Source organism: Mustela putorius, unplaced genomic scaffold (genome assembly GCF_011764305.1).
Source record: "Mustela putorius furo isolate JIRA1106 unplaced genomic scaffold, ASM1176430v1.1 tig00537236_pilon_pilon_pilon, whole genome shotgun sequence".
Taxonomy (NCBI): domain Eukaryota; kingdom Metazoa; phylum Chordata; class Mammalia; order Carnivora; family Mustelidae; genus Mustela; species Mustela putorius.
In genome coordinates, this window is record NW_025422376.1 from 6,784 (window position 1) to 32,594 (window position 25,811).

At 36.6% G+C, this 25,811-nt stretch overlaps 1 protein-coding gene across 1 annotated transcript in view; it reads right to left on the bottom strand.

Annotated features, from left to right (window-relative positions):
- Positions 1-3,165: 3,165 nt before the first annotated feature.
- LOC123390133 (WD repeat and FYVE domain-containing protein 3-like) overlaps positions 3,166-25,811 on the bottom strand; it is a gene marked incomplete at its 3' end in the record, with an annotated part of 42,389 nt that continues 19,743 nt past the window's right edge. The window contains exons 2-3 of the mRNA XM_045073485.1: positions 13,655-13,865; positions 3,166-3,382 (exon numbers count right to left, since the gene is read on the bottom strand). Coding sequence (XP_044929420.1) covers positions 3,166-3,382; positions 13,655-13,834 — 397 coding nt within the window. The remainder of the gene's footprint in view (positions 3,383-13,654; positions 13,866-25,811) is intronic.

Here is a 25,811-nt window from a genome sequence, read left to right on the forward strand (position 1 = left end):
AGCACGCCCCACCCACAAGTGCAGAGCTGCGGGCAGCTTTCTATGGCCCCATTCTTACATAGGAGCAGATGGCCAAGGAAGTCCTCTAACCTAAAAGACAGACAAAAGCAAATTAACAAAAACGGCCACCTGAAAGAAACAGAACTAAAAAGAGAATCTATGAAAGAATAGACACCAATAAAAAAAGAAACATTTAGGAATTAAAATTACAAGTCACAAATGAAAACAAAACAACCTTCATAAAAGGGCTGGATGGTAAAACTGATAGGGTCAAAAGCCAAAAATACAAAATGAGAGAAAATAAGAAAATGAGAGGGACAGTCTCAGGGGTACACCTGACTAGAAAAAGAAAACTGAGTGGAGGATATTATTATATAAATAATTCCCAAAATTTTCCCAAAGGTCAAAGCTCAGTGTAATGTATAAGAATATATGCTCCAAGGCATGGTATCATGAAATTTTTGACCAGGAGAGCCAAAGAGAGGATCCTAAATGCTCAAAAAAGGAAAAAAAGGCTGATCAAAGAAACAAACAACAATCTAGGTAGCTTCAGGTTTCTCAATAGCAGTGCAGGAATCCAGAATATGAAGGAGAAATTATTTTTAAATTCTCACATGAAATTATTTCTAACCTAGAATCTGATACCTACTGAAAGGGGGATAAATGTAATGCAAGCTGCAAGATTTTCCAAAATGACCCCGGGAGCTCACCCTGGGCTGCCTGGAGAAGACCCTAGCTAAGACACCCCCTACAACTACATCCCCAAGGGAGTTGCTAGACCTAAACTCAACTTCCCATGACACTGGTAGCTTCCGCTGTTTAGTAGGAGGGCCTGTAACTTCCCCTGGGGCCCAAAGTCTCCTGGGACTAAACAGCAATGATCTGTAAACAGCTCCTATAAACATCCAAGAGACACTCAATTCCAGTACTCAAACAGCGTAGATCATAAGCAGTTTCTTTTATTTCTTCACTGATAAGTTCATATTTGTGTTTGTACTTCAGGAATGGAGGGGCATCAGGGATTTTCCAAGCACACTTTTCTATGAGATAATGAGAGTGGTGGACCTGTGTCTGCTGCTGAACCCCTGGTTTTGTGTTTCTCCTTTCTGCAATAAAGTCATGCTAAATGACCTGTTGTTCTAAGCCAAGGTACCTGCAAGGCTGTCCACCTGAAGATTTCACCCTCCTTTATAAAAAGAAAGGAACCCATCTTTCACAGTAACAGTCAAAAAAATGTTTTTTCACTAATGGGATTTCTAAAAAACACAACAAAATGAAAGCACACAAACACACAAAACCTAAACCTTAAATGGTAATTCCCCTGCATCTTTCCTCAGGAAACTGCTGGAAAAGATGCCTTAACAAAAATGAAAAAGTTAGGGGCGCCTAGGTGGCTCAGTGACTTAAAGCCTCTGCCTTCGGCTCAGGTCATGATCCCAGGGTCCTGGGATTGAGCCCTGCGTGGGGCTCTGCTCAGCGGGGAGCCTGCTTCCCCATCTCTCTGCCTGCCTCTCTGCCTACTTGTGATCTCTGTCTGTCAAATGAATAAATAAAATCTTAAAAAAAAAAATGAAAAAGTTAGTTTGAGAAAGAAAGATGCCTTGAGATTCAGAAAACAGAAGTTCCATCTCAAAGAACTAGAAAGATACCTCAGACAACATGAGTGGAAAAATAAAAGGGACAGCTATGCGGCTGGCCTAGGGAGCAACTACCATGGATTAATGGATTAATGCAAGCCAGAAAGTTCCGGAAGAGCTATCTGAAAGTTCCGGAAGAGCTATCTGAAAGAAGATGAAACTGTCAGAATATCTGATGCCTTCAATGATATTGAAGGGAGATTCAGAAAAACATTTTAGCAATAGGGGATGAATGTGGGATGAAAATCTACAAAAGGAAACAAAATATAGGCAATTATTAACTCATTTGGAGGTGGAGGAAAAGAAGTCTTCAAGAAAAGAAATCACAGCATACCATATGACTCATCTTAAATACTGTGGTCACAGTCCATACAAGATAATACTGATCTAATCAAATTGAGACAGAACTATACTGGAGGGACTTAGAAAGCACACACTGTATGGGCAATGGTGGTGAACTTTAGAGAATGAAAGCCTCATTTTCTTTTGTGGAAGTCAAAAGATAGATCTAAATGTGGAAAAAAAGGAGGGGCACATACTGCAAGCACATCATTTAGAGGCACAGGTAAATGCCAAAATTTTTTTTTAATGTGAGAGTGAGAAATGGAGTTGAACTAGTATGATGGAAGGGAGATGCTGTTTTTAATTAACATTTTAACTATCTGACCTTTAAATACATGCCTGTATTAGGTTAATAAAAAATAAATTTAAAAATAAGATTACTGAATAAAAGCATTATTGTTAACTATGGGAAAAACAGGAATTTGATGGGATGAAAAAATAAGTGATTGTCCAAAGGGACATTATAAAGAGAATTCAAATCATCAATTTATTAGTCTAATGCTTCAATAAGAAAGCTACCACCCAAACAACCATTACAAAACCCAAATAACAAAATAAAGTCAAGAAACTTATTTTAATATTGGATAAAGGGAGGATACCTGAGGAACTTTAAAATTACCGAATAAAGCTTATTATATGTAAAAATTATAGGTTAAAGACCCCTAAGCAGTCTAATAGGAAGATGAAGTCACACACAAATAACCCCTGGTGGAATTGAGAAGCAAAGAGTAGTTACAAAGAGGTTTTTCCTTTGATTAAGGGAATCAAGAAACATTCCATCGAAGAGGTATGAGTTAATATCTAAGCTTCAAAGATTTAGACATACCGATGGTGGGGGGGAGAGTCTCCCCTCTGGGTGAACCATCGTAAGTAAAGGATAAAAATAAGAGCTCAGCATGTTTACAACTATAAGCAGCTTGGTTTGGTTGAAATATAGAAAAGAAAACAAGAAATAATATTGTAGACTAAAAATAACTTCATACAGCCAGATCCTGGATTTGCCTTCAATGTCATGCTAGGAATCTGGATTTGTTCAGAAGGAAACAGTGTTCTTGGGAGTGCAGGGGTGGGGATCGGAGGTCCCAGGACAATGGTCTTGAGTACAGCTGCTCCACTTGGGAGATGCTGAACCCACCAACAGCAGGGAGTGTGAGAATGGAAACGGGGACAGGTAATTAAAACCCACATGGATAAACTGAGTCAATTTTCTCTTTTATTTTAATAGCACTTTTACCAAACAGTCTATTCAAATAGTTTTTCCTGGTTTCAGTAAAAATACCTGTAGATTTGTTTGATGCTCTCCTTCGAATTTCTGTCACCATCAGTCGTGAGACTTGGGTTGTGAACTGCAGAAGGTCAGAAAATTTTTCTGTCATCGTATTTGGCGGAGCATTTCCAAAAACCTGTGGATGAAAAAAAAAGCCACAATTTTAATGAAGCATTGCCAACTACTGACTTTCATTCTGTATATTTCAAAGTATGGTATGACTTGAAAATCAAGTCAAAAAAGTATTCTTATACAGATACTTTGAATCTGAGTATGTTTAAAATACAACTCTTTCAATAAATCATATCTAGCCACATTTCCTAGTACATATTACACAATCTTTTGAATTAATGATTAAATAAATGAAATAAAAGCCAAAGTATAATTATCTGTGTGTAAAATCTGAATCCATCTTACTGGTAAACTTTAGAAAGCATGTTTCTTTGAAGAGATCTAAATTAAGAATTTAGAGAAAGAGAAGCCTGGGGTGGTTTAGTGGGTTAAGTTTCAGACTCTTGGTTTAGGCTCAGGTCATGATCCATGGATCCTGAGGTGGAGCTGAGCGGTGCCCCACCCTGAGTATGGCTCTGCACTCAGCAGAAAGTCTGCCTGAAGATTCTCACATTCACTCACGCCCACTCACATTCCAATGTGTGCTCTCTCTTTAAAATAAGTAAATACATCTAAAAAAAAAAAATTAGAGAAAAATGTAAGGTTCCATGATGGTACACAGATACATCAGATGGTGAAGAGCAGGGATTCATCTATAGTTAAGTCCTAGACTGAATACAGAATTACTAAACTCATGCTATAGCTCAGAATTTCTAAACTGTACAATTTCCAAAATAGTACTGTTAGGAAAAAGATTAAAGAAAATGAATGATGAGGGTCATGAAATATACTTGTTTTAATAAAAAAAACTAAGACAAATGAACTTTAGAATAAATCTTTTAAAAAAAAGTTTTTATTTATTTAGAGAGCGAGAATGCGCATTCAAGTGGGGAAGGGGAGGGAGGGAGAGGGAGAATCTTAAGCAGACTTTCTCTGAGCATGGAGCCCTACATGGGGCAGGGCTCCATCTGAAGACCACTGATCATGCGTGACCTGAGCCTAAACCAAGAGCTGGAAGCTTAACCCACTGAGCCATGAGGCACCCCTAGAATACATACTTCTTAAAGATAAATCAGTGTGGACTCAGCAAAGAGGACAAAGAAATGAAACCTGGAACAACAGTCTTAGGAAAAGAAATGGCTATTTAACTGGATGTATCCTGAAATATTATTTTGAAAAATGTTCTTTTATGCTAAAAGGAAATCCGGTCTTCTAAAACTATTATGACAGCTCTCTATTATAATACTCATCACACACAGTATCTTGTATTCTTATTATTATCTATTCAAATGTCACTCAAAAGGAGGGATTATATCTTACTCATCTTCGTATTCTATTTTACCTTAATTTATGGAGATATCCCCTAAATATGTTTGTTTTATATCCTGTTTCCTACACCCCACACAACAAATTCTAGAGAACACTTAAGTAGAACTGAAGGCTAAATAAATTGTAACATGAGAATACAAAATTATGAAAGAAAAACAAAAACAAGGAAATAAATCAGGCTAGGGAATAGATGGGGGAAAAAAAAACACAAAATCTAAGACCAAAAGACCAGTTCTGTATTTGCCATGTTTGGGTCATAAATTTTGGCTCAAATATACAAAAGAGAAGAACTACTCTACTACATGGTTCACAATGTCCTTAGGTAAGAAAAAATATATATCTAAGGAAGTATCTCCATTTTTATACTACAACATAAAAATTTCTTTCCAAGGATCCTCAAGAAAAGGATACAGCTTATAATGTAATTTCCTTATAACAAATATATTTCTTACATTCTTACAACACATACTATATTCCTTATAATACCAAACAAACAACAAATCAACTCTACAGGGTATACTTTTGTTTGGCTATCTAAGGACTGTTCATTAACTTTACATAGGAGTAATTTTACATGATCTTAAAGAATAAACTGGACTTTTCAAGACCTCAATAAATTGGGTTTTTTTGGCTGAGATACTGATAAATGTTATGTGTTTATAACTCAACTGGGTCATTTGTTAGTAAGACCCATATTCTTTAACAAACAAATTGGAGGCAGACTAGAAACTGAGAAGCCTAATAATGACAAAGGCTTGAATAACCATTCTACTACCAACTCAGAAATGTGAGTATATAACTGTTATTTATAAAACCATCGTGGGGGTACCTGGGTGGCTCAGTCGTTAAGCATCTACCTTCAGCTCAGGTCATGATCCCAGGGTCCGGGATCAAGCCCCGCACTGGGCTCCCTGATCAGCAGGAAGCCTGCTTTGCCCTCTCCCACTCCCCTACTTATATTCCCTCTGTCACTGTCAATCTCTGTCAAATAAATAAATAAAATCTGTAAAAACAATTTTGTATTTTGCTAAGGCAATTATGAAGCTTTTCATCAAACTAATTTAAAACAGGCAAATATTCCTATTACTCAGAATATATTAATACATATTTTGCTACTAAGAATTATTATTTTTTTAAAAGATTTATTTTATTTATTTATTTGACAGAGATCACAAGTCGGCGAGAGGCAGGCAGAGAGAGAGGAGGAAGCAGGCTCTCTGCAGAACAGAGAGCCCGATGCCGGGCTCAATCCTAGGACCCTGCGACCATGACCTGAGCTGAAGGCAGTGGCTCAATCCACTGAGCCACCCAGGCGCCCCGCTACTAAGAATTATTAAGAATTATTTTATTCTGGGGACGCCTGGGTGGCTCAGTTGGTTAAGCAGCTGCCTTCGGCTCAGGTCATGATCCCAGCACCCTGGGATCGAGTCCCACATCGGGCTCCTTGCTCGGCAGGGAGCCTGCTTCTCCCTCTGCCTCTGCCTGCCATTCTGTCTGCCTGTGCTTGCTCTCTCTCCCTCTCTCTGACAAATAAATAAAATCTTAAAAAAAAAAAAAAAGAATTATTTTATTCTGAAGAGTTATGAGGACAACTTCATAAAACAAAAAGATCGTTTCTTAGACAGTATATGGATATAGTTATTGAAGCAGTCTCCACCCTAGGTGAATAATACATTATTAAAAATGCAACTAACGTGGGGCACCTGGGTGGCTCAGTCGGCTAAATGCCCAAAACGATTTCTGCTCAGGTCATGATCTCAGGGTTTTGAGATGAGGGCCTGCATTGGGCTCCACACTGGGCGTGGAGCCTGCATAGATTCTCTCTCTCCTTCTGTCCCTTTACCGCCCTCCCACTCTGCTTTGAAAGAAAGAAAAAAATCTAAATTTTCATACAAATCCTGACATTTAACTGCTTTATTGACATGAGAAACTTTTTTCAAAAGATATGCCTTCCTTGAACTGACCAAATCACTATTACAGAAAAAGAGTTATGTCCTATTTGCTAATTTGAAACGAACAACTATTGCTTCTTTGACATAAACAACTTTTAGTCTAGTGATTCATTCTTTTCATTTATTCACTCATAAATATTTATTGATCTGTATATATGCCAGGCAACATCTGGAGTCATGAATACAAAGGTAAACAGGTAGTGGTGAATACCAAAGTAAATGAATCAAAGAGGATTCCTATGCTTGCGGAGTTCATATTTTAGTACAGGAGAGAAACATTAGACAAATTAAGAATAGAAATTACATTAGTGATATGTTCTAAAAGAAGTAAACAGGGTAACCAGAAGGGAATGCCTATTGTGGGGACAGGCTATCCAAGAAGGTCTCCCTGAGATGACACTGCCATGAAGGAATGACACTGCGTGATGAGACAAAGTCACACAATTCAGACTGCCCAACAAAGAGGGTGCTGGGCACCTCAAAGAGCTGTGCTAAGAGGTGGACATGGACGAGGGACTGGGGTAGGGGAGGAATCCAAAGACTGGTGCAAATGGAATGTATTTTATGAGATGGGAAATGTGCAAGATAAGGTGGGAGAAGTACAGGGACTAAAACATGAACTGACATTTAGATAATACTGAACATCTAAGGTAGCAAAGAGTAGATTTTTCTGTCATTAACTTCAACAATTAAATCTAAAATATTAGTACATAACCACCTTCTACAAATAGCAATATTACTTAAAAAAGGGCAACATTTCAATCATGTACTTAAAGGTGTGCTACAGAGGATGGAGCATGAGCTGGGAGTACAAGGAGGATGAGATTCTCTTCACCCTCAGACACTACTGGTCAAATTTTTCTGGTTCTCCATCTCCCCATTTGCCAAAGGACAGAGCTAAGCAAGAGACTGTTCAACTCAGAAGAAATGACTCTAGAACATCTATGTGACCTTCATAACTCAGATTAAAAAAAAAAACAGCAATGAGGAACAAATATGCTATCTACCAAATTCAGGAAGATTAACAGTTACCAAACAAAGAACATTTATAATGTGCCTAGCACTATGCAAATACTTGACAGAGAATTATCATTTAAATCTCATAAAATCCTATATAGTGTCCTCATTTTTATAGATAAGGAAATTAAAGCTTAGAAAAGTTAAACAACTAAAGCCAGAAGGTGGTGGAGACAGAACTCAAAATTAGGTCTGTCTGATTCCAAGCATTGCTTTTATCACTCAGTATTATGCTGTCTCATTTAAACTTCGTATGAACCCTAGCACTGTCACTTTACACAGTTTTACCTTAAGAGGGGAACAGCACAGTGAGACTTGATTTCAGAAGAGTCATTTTTAATATCCACCTGAACTACAGAAAATTTTCTGGCATTTCCTCAACTAAATGTTTTTGGCATACTCAGAGAGAACATACTAATAGTGTTATTTTAATGCCAAGTACAGCACGAAAGCTCAATATAGGGATGCCAGGGTGGCTCAGTCAGTTAAGCATCTGCCTTTGGCTCAGGTCATGATCCTAAGGTCCTGAGGCCCCATGTCCATCCAGCTCCTTGCTCAGCTGGGAGCCTGCTTCTCCCTCTGTCTGCCAATCTCCCTGCTCGTGCTCTCTTTGACAAATAAATAAATAAAAATCTTTAAAAAACAAACAAACAAACAACTCCATATATATTTGTTGCTGAATAAAGCTACTCAAAAATTAAATATGACTAATAACAGAGGTTGTAATTTTTACAAAGTTTTCTAAAATGGTGTCTTTTGTTTCCTAAACATATGTAATATTTAAAAATCAGTGACGTAGTACTGACTATCAGGAGTCCTGGAATAATTTGCTATACATAACATTTTAAAAATTAACAATGAAGATACAATTGCATTACTTCATAGTAAGTGAGTCTTCTTATTAATTAATATAAATTATTAGGAAAACATGTGTATTCTCCCTGTTTCTAAGAAGGACCACCAACTCAAAAGAAACTGAGAACGCTCAGTCCCTTTCTCTCCTTCGGAGTACGCCTGGCTCAGAACATGCACTCTAATCTGCTCTGCAAGGGTCTTGCAACTACTCAGTTTTGCCAATGGCTGGGTAAGAAAATATAACTATTTCAGATGTGAATTTAGCAAATCCTTTCTTGCACAGCCCTAAGCTACACTGTCCAATATCAACTGTACTGGTATTAGGTAATAAGAACTTAACTGTGTATATGTAAACACAAAGCTGTAAAAATGTAAACAGTTCACCTGACTCCTGATCTCACTCTCATTTGATTCTCAACTTGAGCATTCTTTTAAAGCCAACAATTTAAAAGTAAAGGTCACTTGTAAAGGATAAAAAAGAAAAACACTATATTCAACTTAGGTGCTTCTAAATATAAATAATTAAAAAACAAAGGGAGTTTCTAATAGAAGATCTAGTTAGTAAAATTGTATTGTAAAACACACAATGAAGTATGATAACATATACCACAGTAATTAACAATGACAGTTAATTTTTAGATGACTAAAATGTTACTCACTTTTTAATAGTTTAAGCCAAGTATTTGTCAATAAGCTTTTGTTCTTAAGACTAAAAGAATTATTAAGATTATTTATTTTTTTAAGAATTATTTTTAAGAATCCTGGATAAATAGTATTCGGCTTTTCTCAGACTCCATCATCATCTCTCAGATGACAGCAGCAATCTCCTTGCAGGACTGTGATGAAGACCACGGGAGGCAGCTGAAGACCTCAGCATGAGCCCTGGCCCAGAAAAAGGACTCAACACATGCCATTTCTCAACCTGTGTCTCTTAAAGGCAAAAATCACACATTGAAATAACACTACTGAGCACTCTTTAATAATGATTCTGTAGATAGATGCTCATGTCTAACAGCAATATGGTTTATTTGCCATTTAGCAAGAATCAAGCAGTCTCAAAAACTGATAGCACATTTCATTTTTAGCAATCATGGCCGGAACTCTAGAACCATACTGAGCTATTCTTTCACTCTTTTTTCTTTTTTTTTTTTTTTTGTTCTTTTCTTTCTTTCTTTTTTTTTAAAGAGAGGGAGGAAGCTGGGAAGAGACAGAGGGAGGGAGAGAGAGAGAGAAAAAATCTTAAGGAGGCTCCACACCCCAACACAGAGCCCAACACAGAGCTCGATCTCCCAACCCTGAGATCACGACCTGAGCCAAAATCAAAATTCAGACACTTAACCAGACACCCTTCATTAAAGCTCTTTCTTAGCAGTGGAGAATGTTCATGTATAAATGGTCAAACACTAAAGAAATACAGCTATATATTTCAAACTTAATGGATTGGATATCTTATCTAAGGATAATTTTCTTTTGCTAATGACAATCCAGTGAATACTATGTATTTTTTAAATTGGTCACAATAGTATGGAAAAAAGTTCCTATCTTTTTATTAGTTAAGAGCTAACTGATCTTTATGATATTTAAATCACTCACTGTACTAGAGGTGTAAGGCAAGGCATATATAAGTGCTTTTACTCAGGCAATTAAAAATTTTGACTTGAAAGAATAATGAAACTTCTGACAATATATAACATAAGAGAACTAAGTCACAGTCTAAGCAATAGAGAATCACTAAAGCATCTCAACTCTACTTAACAAACAAATATTTAGATGATTCTTCCAGCCTAAGCCTCACTTGAATTGGCTATAGAAGCCTTACTGATGAAATACATGGGACACATATGTAGGATATTACTTACTAATTTGTGTTAACAGCTGAGAACAACTGCCTTAACTATTCTGAACATTACCATCACTTCGTTAATGTGTATAAGTCTGAGAGAAGAAAATTACCTCAAACTATTCAGTAGGCCAATAGTACATTGTAACAATGAGATAGAACAAAAATAAAAAGATTAAAAAAGAAACAAACAACTTCCCAGAACTGATTCCAATAAAAATTAATGACTGTTACCTCTCCCTGCTTGTGCTCTTTTTGACAAATAAATAAATAAAAATCTTTAAAAAACAAACAAACAAACAAACAACTCCATATATATTTGTTGCTGAATAAAGCTACTCAAAAATTAAATATGACTAATAACAGAGGTTGTAATTTTTACAAAGTTTTCTAAAATGGTGTCTTTTGTTTCCTAAACATATGTAATATTTAAAAATCAGTGACGTGGTACTGACTATCAGGAGTCCTGGAATAATTTGCTATACATAACATTTTTAAAATTAACAATGAAGATACAATTGAAAAAAAAATGGCTGTCTGTAATCTGTTCTCTCCCTCACTTTCACAGCAGCTATTTTAAACCCTTCCCCACCTCTCTGCATGTTCCTACATGAACATCTCCTCTCTCCATCATTCTCAGCCTCTTATTTCACAGATTAAAAAAATGAACAACCTCTAAATGTACTAATGTTTGCACCCGCTCTTCCCATTTACTCAACCCGATGGGTGATGTACGAACTGGTCTCTCTTACTATCCTCCGTCTACCCCTGCCCCGCTGCCACCAGCCCAGCAAAACCTCAATCCCCATAAATAATATATCTTTCTGCCTGATCTGCTTCTACACGCATGCTGCCAAGTGCCTGCAGGAGAAAAATCACACACCCACGTGGCTAAGATCCAGTACAAATTTATCATCTCCAACTTCCACTGGACCCTCAATTCTTTTCCCTTTAATTCTTTCAACATCCCTTTCAACCATCACTCTCATTCTCTTTTGTAATATTCCAAATCATCACAATTTTCTTAAACCCCTTAACTTATTCCAAGGCTCATCTTCTGTTGATGACTATAAGAAATTGAGGTCATCAAGCAAGATCTTATTCAACTTCTCATACCTAACTACAAATCATATTCACACCCAACAAAATGTGCTCTTCTCCGGGTTGGAGTATCCTTCTCCTGGGCAAGGCTCACCTGCGCCCCTGCTCCGCAGTAATCTGACTCCATGCTCTCCTCTCTCAATCACTTCAATCACTTTCACTCTTAAAAATTTCCACATTTCCTCTTCCACTGGTTTCTCCCTTCTCTTTATGTGCCAGAATCTCCTCCATCTTTACATACAAAGCAAAACACAAGAAACACACACACAAAAACCCTTCTTATCATCAAGTTCACATCCATTCATCTCTTTGGTTCTCCTTTCTTTCAAATTTCTACAAGCCCAGTATATTCCTATTGCCTCTCTTCATCTCCCATTCACTTATCAACTCACTGTTTTCTGGTTCTGCCATTCTAGTAACTTACAAACCATCAAATTTCATGAACATTCATCTTATTGGGTCTCTCTCTATGATACATGGTAGTGCTGACTACTTTCTCTTTTCATACATTTATCTTTGGGCTCTATAGCCGCCCCTCTCCTGATTCTTTTTGTACTGCTACTGTCCAACTCCTGTTGTGTACCCTTCAGGTGTTCCTCTCCTTTCATTAGACATTCTTATTCTCCATGGATGATCCTTAGTTGAGTGCTCTTCTCACTTGGCACTATAAGCCATGAGTACACTCTCTCATCCCCTTCCAGGATTTCAACTACCCCATTCTTGCCAGAGTCCCCAAAGCACATATCCAGCCAAATCTTATACCCGAGTTTCTAACTCTGCTTACTGAATACATTCACTTGGGAAGCTCACAAATAATTCAACTGAATCTATCTTTTAAAATTTTCTTTCTGAGCAAATGGGAAAAACAATTCCCAGTTAGTTTCCCAAATTAGAAACCTAGTAGACACCTTACCTTGCTCCCTTCTACTCTCTTACTCTATTGCTTAAAATACTTCATTGGCTCCTCATGCCTCCCGGAAAAGTGCTGACTTCTAATACAATATACAAACCCATCATGATGTACCTCTGATCAATCTTGACAGTCTTTTTTTTTTTTGTTCCTCCTTGATATAAAATCAACTTCTTGGAACTCCTTATAGATGTTGGCACATATGAAAATATTTGTTGCTTTTTATCTTGATTCATGCTTTAATCTCTTACTCTAATTATCTTCTTGGTTAATCTGGTCCAGTTAATTCCAATTGGGCTAATGGTTATCATTTAAGGCCTCAAGAATCACATCATATTGTCTCTCTCTTTTTTTAAGATTTACCTATTTATATGACAGAGAGAAAAAAGAGTATATGCACACACGCACGTGAGCAGGGAAAGGGTAGAGGGAGAGAGAGAGACTCTCAAGCAGATTCCCTGCTGCTCACAGAGCCTGATGCAGGGCTTGATCCCACCACTCCAGATCACAACCTGAGCTAAAATCAAGAGTCGGGTGTTCAATTGACTGAGCCACCCACGTGCCCCTACATCACATTCTCGAAGGAGACCTCCCTTCCCCAATACCCACAGACTTTTAAACAACTTTCTTTCAAGGGGTGACCTTCAGTGCTGAAAAAGCTAAAAGCAGCAGCAGTGACTGGCGGTGAGGAGCAGTGGGGTCTGAAAGCCTCTGGAACTACCTGAATTTTTGAACTATGTACTTGTACAGCTTGGATAAAAATATAAAAATTAAATATTCCCACCAAGACTGTTACACATGTAATCAACTTCACAAAATACCTTAAAAATTAACTCTATTTAGACTCTCTTGGGCCTATAACTACAAAATCTCTTACAGAAAACCTGCCAAACAACAACAACAAAGCAAACTGAGATGATTCCATCAAGTATACAAAATATACTTGGGCAATTACATTCTTTGGTGCAATAAACCATCATTTCAAAAAAAAAAAAAAAAAGGAAATAGCAAATGGTAATTTATAACGCATCCCTCTTCCAAAACTCAACCATTATAGGAACATTTTACAGAATGCTCAGTCTTCCTTTTATCTGTTAAACTAAATGGAATTCACTCCGACCAGGTCTCAGATAAAGTTACGTGGCTCACAGTAAATTGAAAGGAAGTAAAGAAAACATCAAGCTTCTAAACACTCATTCTAACATTTCTTCCTCTCTGTGATTTACTCTAACCTTCAAATTCCTGCAGTGTTAACCAGTCCTGGAAAGCATGGCCTCAGCAATGTGGACTTACCCTGTTAAACACTGGCAGCATCATGTACAGCTTCTCCTCTTGTTCCTTCTGAGTCATGTGCCGGGGAGGATGGCACAACTCCGTGAAGAGACGGCGGAGGTGCATCAGTCCTAAGGCGTTGTCCTGGGGGCTGCACTCCTCCTGCCTTGGTCGCCCCATGATCCTCTTCACCATGTTCATCTTGGCTGGTTGGTGATAAACACTTCTGATTCTGTGGGAAGAAGTTCATATGCAGATAGTCAAAATGTCAGCATCCTGACCAAGTCAAGAGCTTAGAAAAAGCCAGGAAAACATCTTTTTCTACTTCTTCAAACAGAAAAGGTAGAGAGGCAAAACTAATTTTGATTAAGCCTCCCTAAGTGACAAATTAGGAATCATGGCACCCAATATTCCTACTGGCTTTGGCATAATTTGTATAAAATGTAAAACATTAAGTGTAAAACATTAATTGGACAAGTATCAAATGTTCCTAATTAAGTTAGTCATATGAAGTTCAACAAATAAAGGGACCAAAGATCTCACTATTAATACATTGCTTAATAGCTGAGCTTAGGTAAAAAGAATGAAGAATAGAAAGTTCAACCTCATCTCAAAACAACAACAAAAAACAAAACAAAACAAAAATCTTACCTTCTAAACATGAAGTTTTCTCTCTTTAATTATTTAATTTTTATTCTAGATGAACGATTACAGTTTAGGTACCTGTTTGAAGCGTCTACTTTGTTACAGTTTGAAAACATGCAAATTAAAATGAATACATGCCAGTATATTTTACAAATCACAAGAAGACAGTAAAAACTTTCATTTACCAGAAGACCACTTTTTCAAACTGCAGTTTGAAACCCTTTGGCAGGTCATGTTAATTTATTTAGTGGATCATGATGACCATTAAAAAAAAAGAGGTGAAATACAAGATACTGGAATACATATAGTTAGGGTGATTATTATTTCATGAGACTTATTTTAGGTAATTCATACATACTACATCACAATGTAAAATGTATCCCTGGCTAGAGCTGCAGTTCAGAAATAAACAAACCAACCACTGGGTTAGAATATGTACAAGAATCAATAACACAAAGCATTCAGAAAGCATCAGCAGCCCTTTTCAACCACCACTAACTGTGCCAGCAATTAGCTAATTTCAAACACAAAAAGAGGATATTTTACAAAGGAACCAGGAAGGCTGGGAGGACATTATGAATATACAGAATTTGGATAAAAGGCAATTTGCTTTTTAATCTGTAGAAAAGCAGGAATAACCTGAAGATTACTTTTTAATTTCTCTGCATAACCACATAAGCCAGTAATGCCATTTCTTAAGAAATGAAAAGATTACTGCAAGGCTAGAGCTTTACTTAGTAAGCATCTGTCTACTGATTTTTAAAACTCTAAGAAGAACTGGCCTCTTAAATATGCTTGCCCTTGAGAATTTTGAGTGAATTCCATATTTGGCCCTGGGGTTCCGCTTATGCGCTCTAGCAGACTGCAACAGGAGGCCAGGAGATGACTCAACTCAAGTGAGGAGTAGAAAGACACTGCCTAGAACCCTGCCAGGGGCTCCTCTGGGCTGAGGGACCGCTGTCTAGAGGGTCCAATCCTGGGGAAGAGTACGCAGAAACAGGCAAAGGCCAAAAGAGACTCTAAACCCAAAATGACAAACAAAATGTAGTCCAGGTCAAAGCTGTTTAACATATTTCATCCTGAGAAAATATTTAAGTCCTCCAACTATAAGGATTTCAACAAATACATTCAAATCACCTGTGTGCTATTTATAGTCCTAGAGAGCCCTAGAACAAAAATAAAACTTGAAGTAAATTACAAAACTTTTGATAATTAGCTGACATTTTAGATTATGCTTTTCTGTTCTTTCTCCTTAGCCCATGGCTAGAGTTCCTAATTTAGACAGTCCTGGAGAAGATTTAGGAGAGTCACGTTCCTCTAACACTTCGAAAAAATTTTTAAGATATCCCAGCTTTCCAGAGGTCTGTGTCATTTTTTTTAAATAGTCAACTATCACTCCATATTAGAGTTACAAAGCCCTCTCAGACTTCCTCTTCATTCTACCTTAAGCAAGTGGGTAAGAGAAGATTAAAGACCTTTAAATAAGGCCTCAAGACAACAGCAACTCGCTCAAAATCTCACAGTGATAAAGAACTGGATGAGAATCCAAACCTCCTACCTCATAGTCAAGTGTCCTTCCCATTTACTTATATATTCACATGCCTTTTTTTTTTTTTTAAGATTTTATTTAGGGGCACCTGGGCGGCTCAATTCTCTTTCTCTCTGTCAAATAAATAAATAAATAAAATCTTTAAAAGAAATAATATATTTTATTTACTTATTTGACAGAGAGAAAAGAATACAAGTAAGGAAGCAGCAGGCAGAGGGAGAGGGAGAAGCAGGCTCCCTGCAGAGCAAGAGAGCCAGATTTGGGGCTCGATTCCAGGACCCTGAGATCATGATCTGAGATGAAGGCAGATGCTTAACTGTCTTAGCCACCCAGGTGCCCCTTTAAGATTTTATTTTTAAGTCATCCCTACACCCAACGTGGGGATCAAGGGCTGCATACTCTACTGAGCCAGCCAGGTGCCCCTTATATGCCTATTTTAAATTGCAAAGTTCTTGGAAACCGTAATTCAAGAATATTTTTATTTAGCACCAAATAGCAGTTAGAATGGGAAATAAATCTTTTTGATTTTTCTTAAGATTCAAACTAATCAACTTTCATAAAAAAAAAGAAACCACATGATCATATAACAACAAACATTAACTAGATGTAATGAAACTATTGTACCATCGTTATTTAATATTTGTCTGATACAAAAGGATATATATCAAACAGCAAAGTGAATTTACCGGTATTTCTCACTTACTCAGATAATCTCTCTCAGTGATGGAAAAAATTCAGATTCCTCCCTTTCTCCTTACTTCTTTAGCAAGAAACACTTAAGCATATCAGATTGCTGGATCATTCCTTTGTCTCCACTCCAATATTTATATTTAAAGTAGTATTCAGACCAAGAACTATTGTGTTTTAAATACTCTTCAGCAGTGAAAGACTAAAAGAATAAGCACTTTTCAGGCAAACTTGTACAAACATCCACACAACACAGGTAACTTCAGGTGAACCCTCTTGAATCTTGGGTTTCTCTCAATTTGTAAAATCTTTCCTCATGGCCTTTCTGTAATGCATACATAAAAGTAGTTCATTTCTATTAAGTGTCAAGCACATTAGCTACTTTCAGTAATTCTTTCTTTCTCCCTTTGAGCCTAATCACGAAACATTTAATCCTTTTCATTTACATTTTTAGCTATTTAAGCAAGCAAAACAGCTTAAGCCTTTATAGTATTATGTTTTAGAGACGTGCACAATGATAAAAGATGAGCAAAATGTTTATTTCTTCATTAGATGTTGAATAAGACTTATAAAGCAATATAGAAGAGATATGCATAATAATAATAATAATAATGACAAACCACAGAATGATTATTTTGGGGACAGTGTTATTGGAGGTTTTCAAAATATTTGTAATGATTATTCTCTGTAAGAACTAGTTTTCTTATACAAACCCTATTTTGTTTCACAAGAGAAAAGTGTTTGTACTGCCATAGTGCCAATAGGGGGTTATTTAAATAGCAATGAGATAATTACTGCAATGAGCCCAAGACAGTGTTTCTTATTCTAATCTCTTGTGCTAATGTTTGAAAACCCCAGATACTTTAACCTTCTCTGCCCAAAATTCTTTATAAAGTCTGCCATTATTTAAATTACAGAAGGGTATAAAACAAGTAAATAGCCTAAATTTTAAAAATATATTTGTCAAGTAACTAGCTGCCTTTGAGCAGCTCAGCGAAAAGCTTAAAACAGCTTTCCTTAAAAAAAAAAAAAAAAAAAAAAAATCATTTAATTCCACAAGAGAAAAATAAATAGCTCACATGGCTAAGGGAAATCTTATTTCTTCAAAGAACTACAAGTAATTTCTCAGATTTTTTATTTTGTTCTTAAACCTTCTGGGGAAAAATTCTATCTTTTTTTCCTCACTGCGAAGAGCAAAAGCAAAACTTCTCACTTTCGAGGAGTGAAGAGCAAATCTTGGAGAGGCTCCCAACAAACTGGGTTTATCACCCAGTAATCTAACATATATATACTTTGAAACAGACCTAGGGCACCTTGGTTGCTTAGTCAGTTAAGCGTCTGCCTTCTACTCAGGTCATGATCTCAGGGTCCTGGAATCCAGTTCAGAATCAGACTCCCTGATCAGCTGGGAGTCTGCTTCTCCATCTATCCCTCCCCCGTGCTTGTGCTCTCTCTCTCTCTCTCAAATAAATAAAATCTTTAAAAAAAAGAAAGGAAGGAAGGAAGGGAGGGAGGGAGGGAGAAGAATTTAATTCTTCCGCCTGTTAAAGTCTTAAGTTTTCTTGCCTTACTAGAACTCAGTCATTATCAGATTTTAGCCTCATCTATATTACAAGATCAACCACCTCATTTATATGGCAAAATACAATTACTTAAGACCTATTCCCAATACGTCCTCATCCTTCCCATCCCATGTGTACACTCATCATGCACACATACACTGAACTAGACAACCTCTCAAAGCATCTTTTTGGTGTGCTTAATTTCTCTCTTCATAGACAAAAGCATATTCCAAAGTCAAAAGCAACTCACTTACATTTAAGAACTTTTCTCACTTAATATGATTTCTAAGTACAAGTAGCCACCGTTGACATCTCCCTGACACCTTTCTCAAACCCCTTCTTCTAGCAGCTTCAACTGCTGTTTTGGGAGCTCCAAAAGCAAATTTAATAGTTAAATTTTGGCAGTTAGTTTACTTGATAAGATTAATATACTATAATTAAATTACATTATGGAATAAATAAACTTCTGTAGGCTGACTTGAAATCCCCAGCATTCTCTGACAGTATAATTTTATGCTAATTGTTCCAAATTCTGTATAAGATCTGCAAAAGAATATTTGTAGCGCAATGCTTTCATAGTTGATGATTACCTACTATGGACACATTTTTGCATTCCACACACTTCGACTAACTTCTAGTACGAGTCATTCAGCTCAGTGATCATTTATCAGTATCCTCAGTGGATGGCACAGTGCAGGGGAGAATGACCTTAGAAGTGAGATGCATTATTAGCAAGCTGAAAACTTTCAGGGCCATACCCTCCACTTACCCCCAATAGAATCTTCTCTATTTCTGAAATTTCAATTGTGAAATCTTACTCTGAGATCCTATTTTCAATCCATCTACTTTTCTCACTCCCTTAATCTGCGGTCTTTACTAAAAATGATCAGGTCAGAAAACTGTATATACATAAAAAAGGAGGAATGTCAGAGAAGAATAAATAAACATAAAATAAAATTGTATTTTTTTATTCAAGTATAATTAACATCCAGTGTTATACTGGTTTTAAATATAAAATACAGTGATTCAACAATTCTATACATTGCTTACTACTCATCAGGATTAGTGTAATTTTGATCCCCATCACCTATTTAGCCCATCTCCCATTCACTTCCCTCTGGTAAGCATCAGTTTGTTCTCTAGAGTTAAGAGTCTGGGAGGCACGTGGGTGGCTCAGTGGGTTAAAGCCTCTGCCTTCGGCTCAGGTCATGATCTCAGGGTCCTGGGATTAGTCCTGCATCAGGCTCATCAGGCTCTCTGCTCGGCGGGGAGCCTGCTTCCCTTCCTCTCTCTCTGCCTGCCTCTCTGCCTACTTGTGATCTCTGTCTGTCAAATAAATAAAATCTTAAAAAAAAAAAAAAAGAGTCAGGATTTTTTTTTTCTCTTTTTGTTTCTTAAATGCCACACATAAATGAAATCATATGGTATTTGTCTTTCCCTGACTTACTCACTTAGCATTATATTCTCTAGCTCCATCCATGTTGTTGCAAATGGCAAGATTTCATTTGTTTTTCTGGCTGAGTAATATTCCACTGTGTGTGCACCTCCCCCCACCCACCCCCCACACAATAGGTCTTCTTTATCCATTCATCTATGGACAGACACCTGGGCTCCTTCCATATCTTGGCTACTGTAAATAATGTTGCTATAAACATAGAGGTGCATATATCTTTTTCAAATAGTGTTTTGTTTTCTTTGAGTAAATACCCAATTACTGTATCATATGATATTTCTATCTCTAAGTTTTGTGAGGACTCTCATGCTGTTTTCCATAATGGCTGCATGAGCTTGCACTCCCACTAAGAGTGTATGAAGATTCCCTTTTCTCCACATCCCTGCCAATACCTGTCAGAATGGCTAAAACCAAAAATACAAGAAATAAAAAGTGTTGGTGAGGATACAGAGAAATATCAGAGATTAGGAGGGGTATTACATACTGACAAAAGGGTCCACTCTCCAAGAAGAAATAATCCTTAATGTGTAGGAGTCGGACAACCTACATGAAGCAAAAATGGATAAAACCAAAGGAAGAAAGGGACAAATCCACTGTTAGAGTTGAGACCTCCTATAATAAAGGACAGATCAAGTGTGCAGTAAATCAATACAGACAGTTTACCGAACAGTACAATCAATCAATGGGCTCTACAGTTGATATTTATAGAACACTCCATCCAATAAGAGAATATATATTCTTCTCAAACTTACATAGCATATACTTCAAGACAGATCACACTCCGGGCCATAAATATACATTAACAAATTTAAAAGCAGAGAAATCACACATAGTATGCCCTAAGATCACAATGGAATTAAACAAGAAATCAGCAACAATGATAGCTAGAAAGCCCTGAATACCTAAAATAATATGCTTTTAACTAACACATATAAGAATCTCAAGAAAAATGTACAAACATTTTGAACAAAATGAAAATACAACTTATCAAAATGTATGAAATACAGTGAAAGCTATTATAAGAGGGAAATTTGTAGCACTAAATGTATATATTACAAAAGAAAAAAGATCTAAAACCTTTCCAACTTTTCTCCACCCATCGTTGTCTGGCACAGGTCTCCCTGCTGTGCTTTCATTTCACATGTCTGTGCCTCAGTACACCCTGCACCCTTTGGGCGGGGGGGTTCTTCCCCCTCCAGCTAACCTGCATTTACCTAATTACTAATCATTCTTTAAATCTCAGGTCAACTGTCCCTCCTCTAGAAAGCATTCCCCAATCTCCCAGTTTGACAGAGATGCTCCCTTCTTTGTCCCCACACAATCCTGTGCATATCTTTATCATAGTATTTCTCACAATGTTATGTAACTTTTATTTGTTTTTCCCAACACTGGACAAATTATACAAGATTATGGACGGCAAACATCATGTTGTATTCAACTATCTCTTCCAACAGTTACCACCTGGCAAAGAAGAAACAGGCAACAAATGATTGATAAATGAGTAAAAAGTGATCAATTAAAGTTTATAAGATGAATGAACTAGAGGCAGCTCAAGCCAAAGGTAAGTTAAGGTGATTTAAAATAGGCCCAAAATAGGGGGAAATTTTTCTCAAATTCTGTTTATTTTAAACTAAGAAGGCTTAGAAGACAACTTTGTTCTTTATGGTTTGTCTGAATTCAATTTTATTTACTTGAAAAAGTAAACCATGACCATATGATCATTTTTGGTGAGAGATGCTGGGTAACCCAAAACATATTTTTTTTAAAGTAGTCAGGGGAAACTGATGCAAATTCAAAAAGGAAAAACTATGAATGTGAAGGCAAAGGCAGAAGGGATCAAAATCACCACTAACAGACTTGGTTGGTAAGCAGATGATGACAGAACAAAAGGCAGTGAGCCAGACTCTTCCACAGGGAATTGAGGCATCAACAACAATCCTGAAGACAAGGAACATCCAAGGGAGGAAGTTTACCACCGGCAACACCAAATCACTCCCGCATGGGCTGGAGTGATGGAAAGGAAATGACAAACGCCAAAGATGGTGCAGAACGGTATCAGTAAAGTCACGCAAATGAAAAAAATAATGATATCAATGAAAACAAGAATAGCTTCTTCACAGACTGATTATACAGTGTTAAGGTTTTCATTGCGAATTCCTACACCTTTATTTTTCTCAAAGTATCAGAATTCATACATTCAGATAAATTTTGCTCTGCCCACCACATAATGATGCTAACATCATTCAAAATACTTTCTCAAATTCCTCTTCAAAGTTGCTTTCAGAGTATTTTATAAGCTGTATCTAAAAATCAGTGTCCTCATATATCATGTTTTCCCAAAAATGGAGTTACCCAGCTTGTTTATTTGCCTTAGTTTCTAAACTTCCTCCAAATAACGTTTGCCTATTACTCAATATCAGATCCTTTCAAAAGATTGAAAAATCACCACTAATTATCAAAAGACTGCACTTCAGACTGTGCAGCTGATTATAGAGAAAATATTCTATTAGTTTCAGAGCAAAGGCAAGTGTCTGTCTACTATATGCAAGACACTGTGAGAATACCAACCCTCCCTCCCCCACGGAATGGCTATATTTGTTTTTCTAAAATTCCTAACAGATCAGTACAACTTCCCTTCAAACTGACATGACTGCCTGCAGTGGAATAGAGTCAAAACCCTTTGCAAGACAGAAAATGTTTCTCAAAATCTGTTATGCATCCAATTCTGCAGTTTTGTCTTCTGCAATATCCGTCCCCTCATTCTATGCTCACAGAACACCACCTAACCGCTGTTCCCTGAACGTGCCATGGCTTTTCAAATCCTTCATGCTTCCCCCCATGGTCTTTCCACTGTCTGAAATGGCCCCCTCAGCCTTTTTTGTTTTTAACTGCCTGGGAACCTCTCATGGATAGTTCATGATCTTAATCTTAAAACAATTTAAACATACCTCCATGGTGGTAACAAGATCACAGATTCAATTAAGTATTTATCAAGACGTTCCCCACCTCACCCGAGTCTCTTCTGTTCCAGCAACCTAGTTCAGTAGCTTATATTTGCCATGTCCTTGCTACTAAAACAATTAAGACAGCAATTTGAAAAGCAAGACTTTAAAAATATAAGAAAATGTTGGAAAGTATCTTTATAACCTCAAGGTAAGGAAGAATGTCTTCATAAAAAAATTACACACAGAAAATGAACCTTATCAAAATTAACAACTTCTGTACATGAAAAAATCAACAGAAAGTAAATACAAGCCACAAATTGGGAATGAAACATCTGCAATACCTATAAATGAACAAAAAAGCAATCTAAAAGATATAAAGAATGACTACAAATCACTGAGAAAAGTAAACCACCCAATTAAAAAAAAATGGGCAAAAAAAAAAAAAAGGCAAAAGAAAATAAGTATTTCACAGAACAAGGCAAACAAATGACCACAAATACAAGAAAGGCTGCACAACCTGGTCAGTAATAAAGGAAATAAAAATTTATAATGTTCTGACAGCTTTTTGTGCTCTGTGGTATGAATGTATGTTCATTTCTCTTTGTGTTTATGCCACTGACTATCGTCTACCCACCCCAAGTCCACAGGACGCATTCTCAACACCTAGAGAAACACGCTCTAGGAATCCACATAAAGCTCTGCCAGGGTTGAGCCTGCAGTTAACAGCCAATAACCTAGTCTGATCATACTTAAGGCTATTTCTCAAAACTATCACAAGTATAGTAAAAACATCTTAGTATTTAGGGTGATTATTTCCGGGGAACAGGCAGTTCCATCACCATTTCTATACACTGAACCTATTGTGAGGTTAGTGACCTACATATTTTTCTTAAAAAATAGAACTACCAGGGCACCTGGGTGGCTCAGTGGGTTAAGCCTCTGCCTTCGGCTCAGGTCATGATCTCAGGTTCCTGGGATTGAGCCCCCACACTGGACTTTCTGCTCAGCAGGGAGCCTGCTTCCCTTCCTCTCTCTCTCCCTGCCTCTCTGCCTACTTGTGATCTCTGTCAAATAAATAAATAAAACCTTTAAAAAAAAATAGAACTACCTTATAGATTTTAAAAATAAAGCTATCTTATAGATTTTTAAAAAATATATATATATTTATATTCAACTTTTTAGTGTTTGTCACATACATCACATACCAAACATGAATAATAAACGTATTATGGATGGCTACGTGGATAGTTAGGTAGATAGAGTGAGGCAAGATATCTTCCTGCTGACACTAACTTTTCCATAAGCTCCTCTATCCAAATTATTTCAAATACTCTTTATTCATTTAAGAGATGTATATGAATGAAAACATGAAATTTACAAAATCTGTAAAGAAACACACTTTAAAATATAAAAGGTGGTACCAATATGAATCTTTTGGACAAAAAATTACTTACTGCCAGATAAAACCTTTTGCTAGCCATAATATTATTGCTTCCCTTCTAATTTTTCTTGTGTTATTCTACAAATGAAATATAAAAAGGTACTTACATTCTCATGACTAAGGGGTAAATTCTCACTAAAGAGGTCAAAGAAAGGGAGTTGAGGAGTGAAGGGGTAGAAGAAGAGGAGACAAGAATAAGAAAACTATATTTCTCCATCCTTCCAATACCAACATGTAAGAATGATTGCCACAAATAGCCATGTCCTAATTACATCATTTCACTGTTGATCACATGTGGCCCATTTTTAAAAATGCCTTTGGGGAAGAATAAGAGGAGAAATGCTATTCTTAACAGTTAGCTATTTAATACATTTTGTAAATCCATCCAAAATATTGACAATAATATTTTAAATATATTGCCTTTTATTCTAAGGAAATAAGTTACTAAAGTGAGTAATTTTGCAGAGTAGAATTCATTTTACCATATTTTTCTTATAATAATTTCATCCGGGACGCCTGGGTGGCTCAGTGGGTTAAAGCCTCTGCTTTCAGCTCAGGTCAGGGTCCCAGGGTCCTGGGATCGAGCCCCGCATTGGGCTCTCTGCTCAGTGGGGAGCCTGCTTCTTCCTCTCTCTCTGCCTGCCTCTCTGCCTGCTTGTGATCTCTGCCTGTCAAATAAATAAATAAAATCATTTAAAAAAATAATAATCATTTCATCCTCCTCACAGTAGGAATGCCATGTAGTAAAACATATAAAATATTCCTTAAACAAATTGGCACTGACTGACGATGGATTGTGGTGAGATCACTGTTCTTAGGTTTGTTTGTTTGTTTTTTAACATTCCATAGTAAAACCTAACTTCCATTGTTTTGGGGAAACAATCTTTAAAAAGCACTGACTACTCTTTCAGGACCAGAGGATCAAGCACACCCAGCATTATTCTCATTCTGCTCATCTCCTTACCCTTTTATCCAGTTAACCTCTCAAATGGAGCTGGGGAACAAGAGTACAGGCTATACAGTGGAAGTCTCCTAGCTCTGATACCTGCTAGTAGACTTAGCATTTGGAGGTTAAAATTATATATATTAAGTATTTTATTTTAAATGTCTAGGCTTTTTCCTTAAAAAGAAATATAAACTGTAATAAATAAAATTTTCTATAAATGAAAGGGGTAAATAAAGTTTTATTTTGTTACCTAACTTCTTCCTACAACGTATGTGTAAGTTTCTAAAAATCGCAATTTGTATTGCACAGCACGTTCTAGGTAAAGAAGTGCAGCATATGAAGACTGAGCATTCAAGAAAATGTAGATTACCTTTCAACTTTATTTTTTTTTTCTGAAATTATATAAAAGAAAGTTATTCTACAGTCATTCCAAGACATTTTAGTTGATTTTGCTAAAAAGCAGAACTTAGCACTTCAAACAAATGGGGAAAAGAAGAGACCCATAAAGCTATTAAAAATAATATATATATTTAAAGAAACGGACTTGGAATTCTAATACAATTATATTTAAAGAAATTAAATTTCAGAATTAAAATTCAGAATTCAGAATTTCCAATACAAATGTTTCATGGATCATGGTTACTAGTTGAAGTGTTAAACATAATATACATGTCTTTTAGAAAGAGGTAACAATGGAAATTGTTAAAACTTAATGAAACTTGAATGTTAAATTACATAATTTAAATTTTGAAAATAATCCCTTGCCAAATCATGGTAATAAAACCAGTAGCTGACTGACAGAAGAATAAACAAACCAAAATGCAGGTAAGAGAGGTCAGAAGTAGACCCATGCATGTATTAGAAACCTAACATATGATACAAGTCACAGGAAAGGATGTGATTCTTAATATAAGTGGTACTGACAATTGACTTCTACCTAAAGCCATATA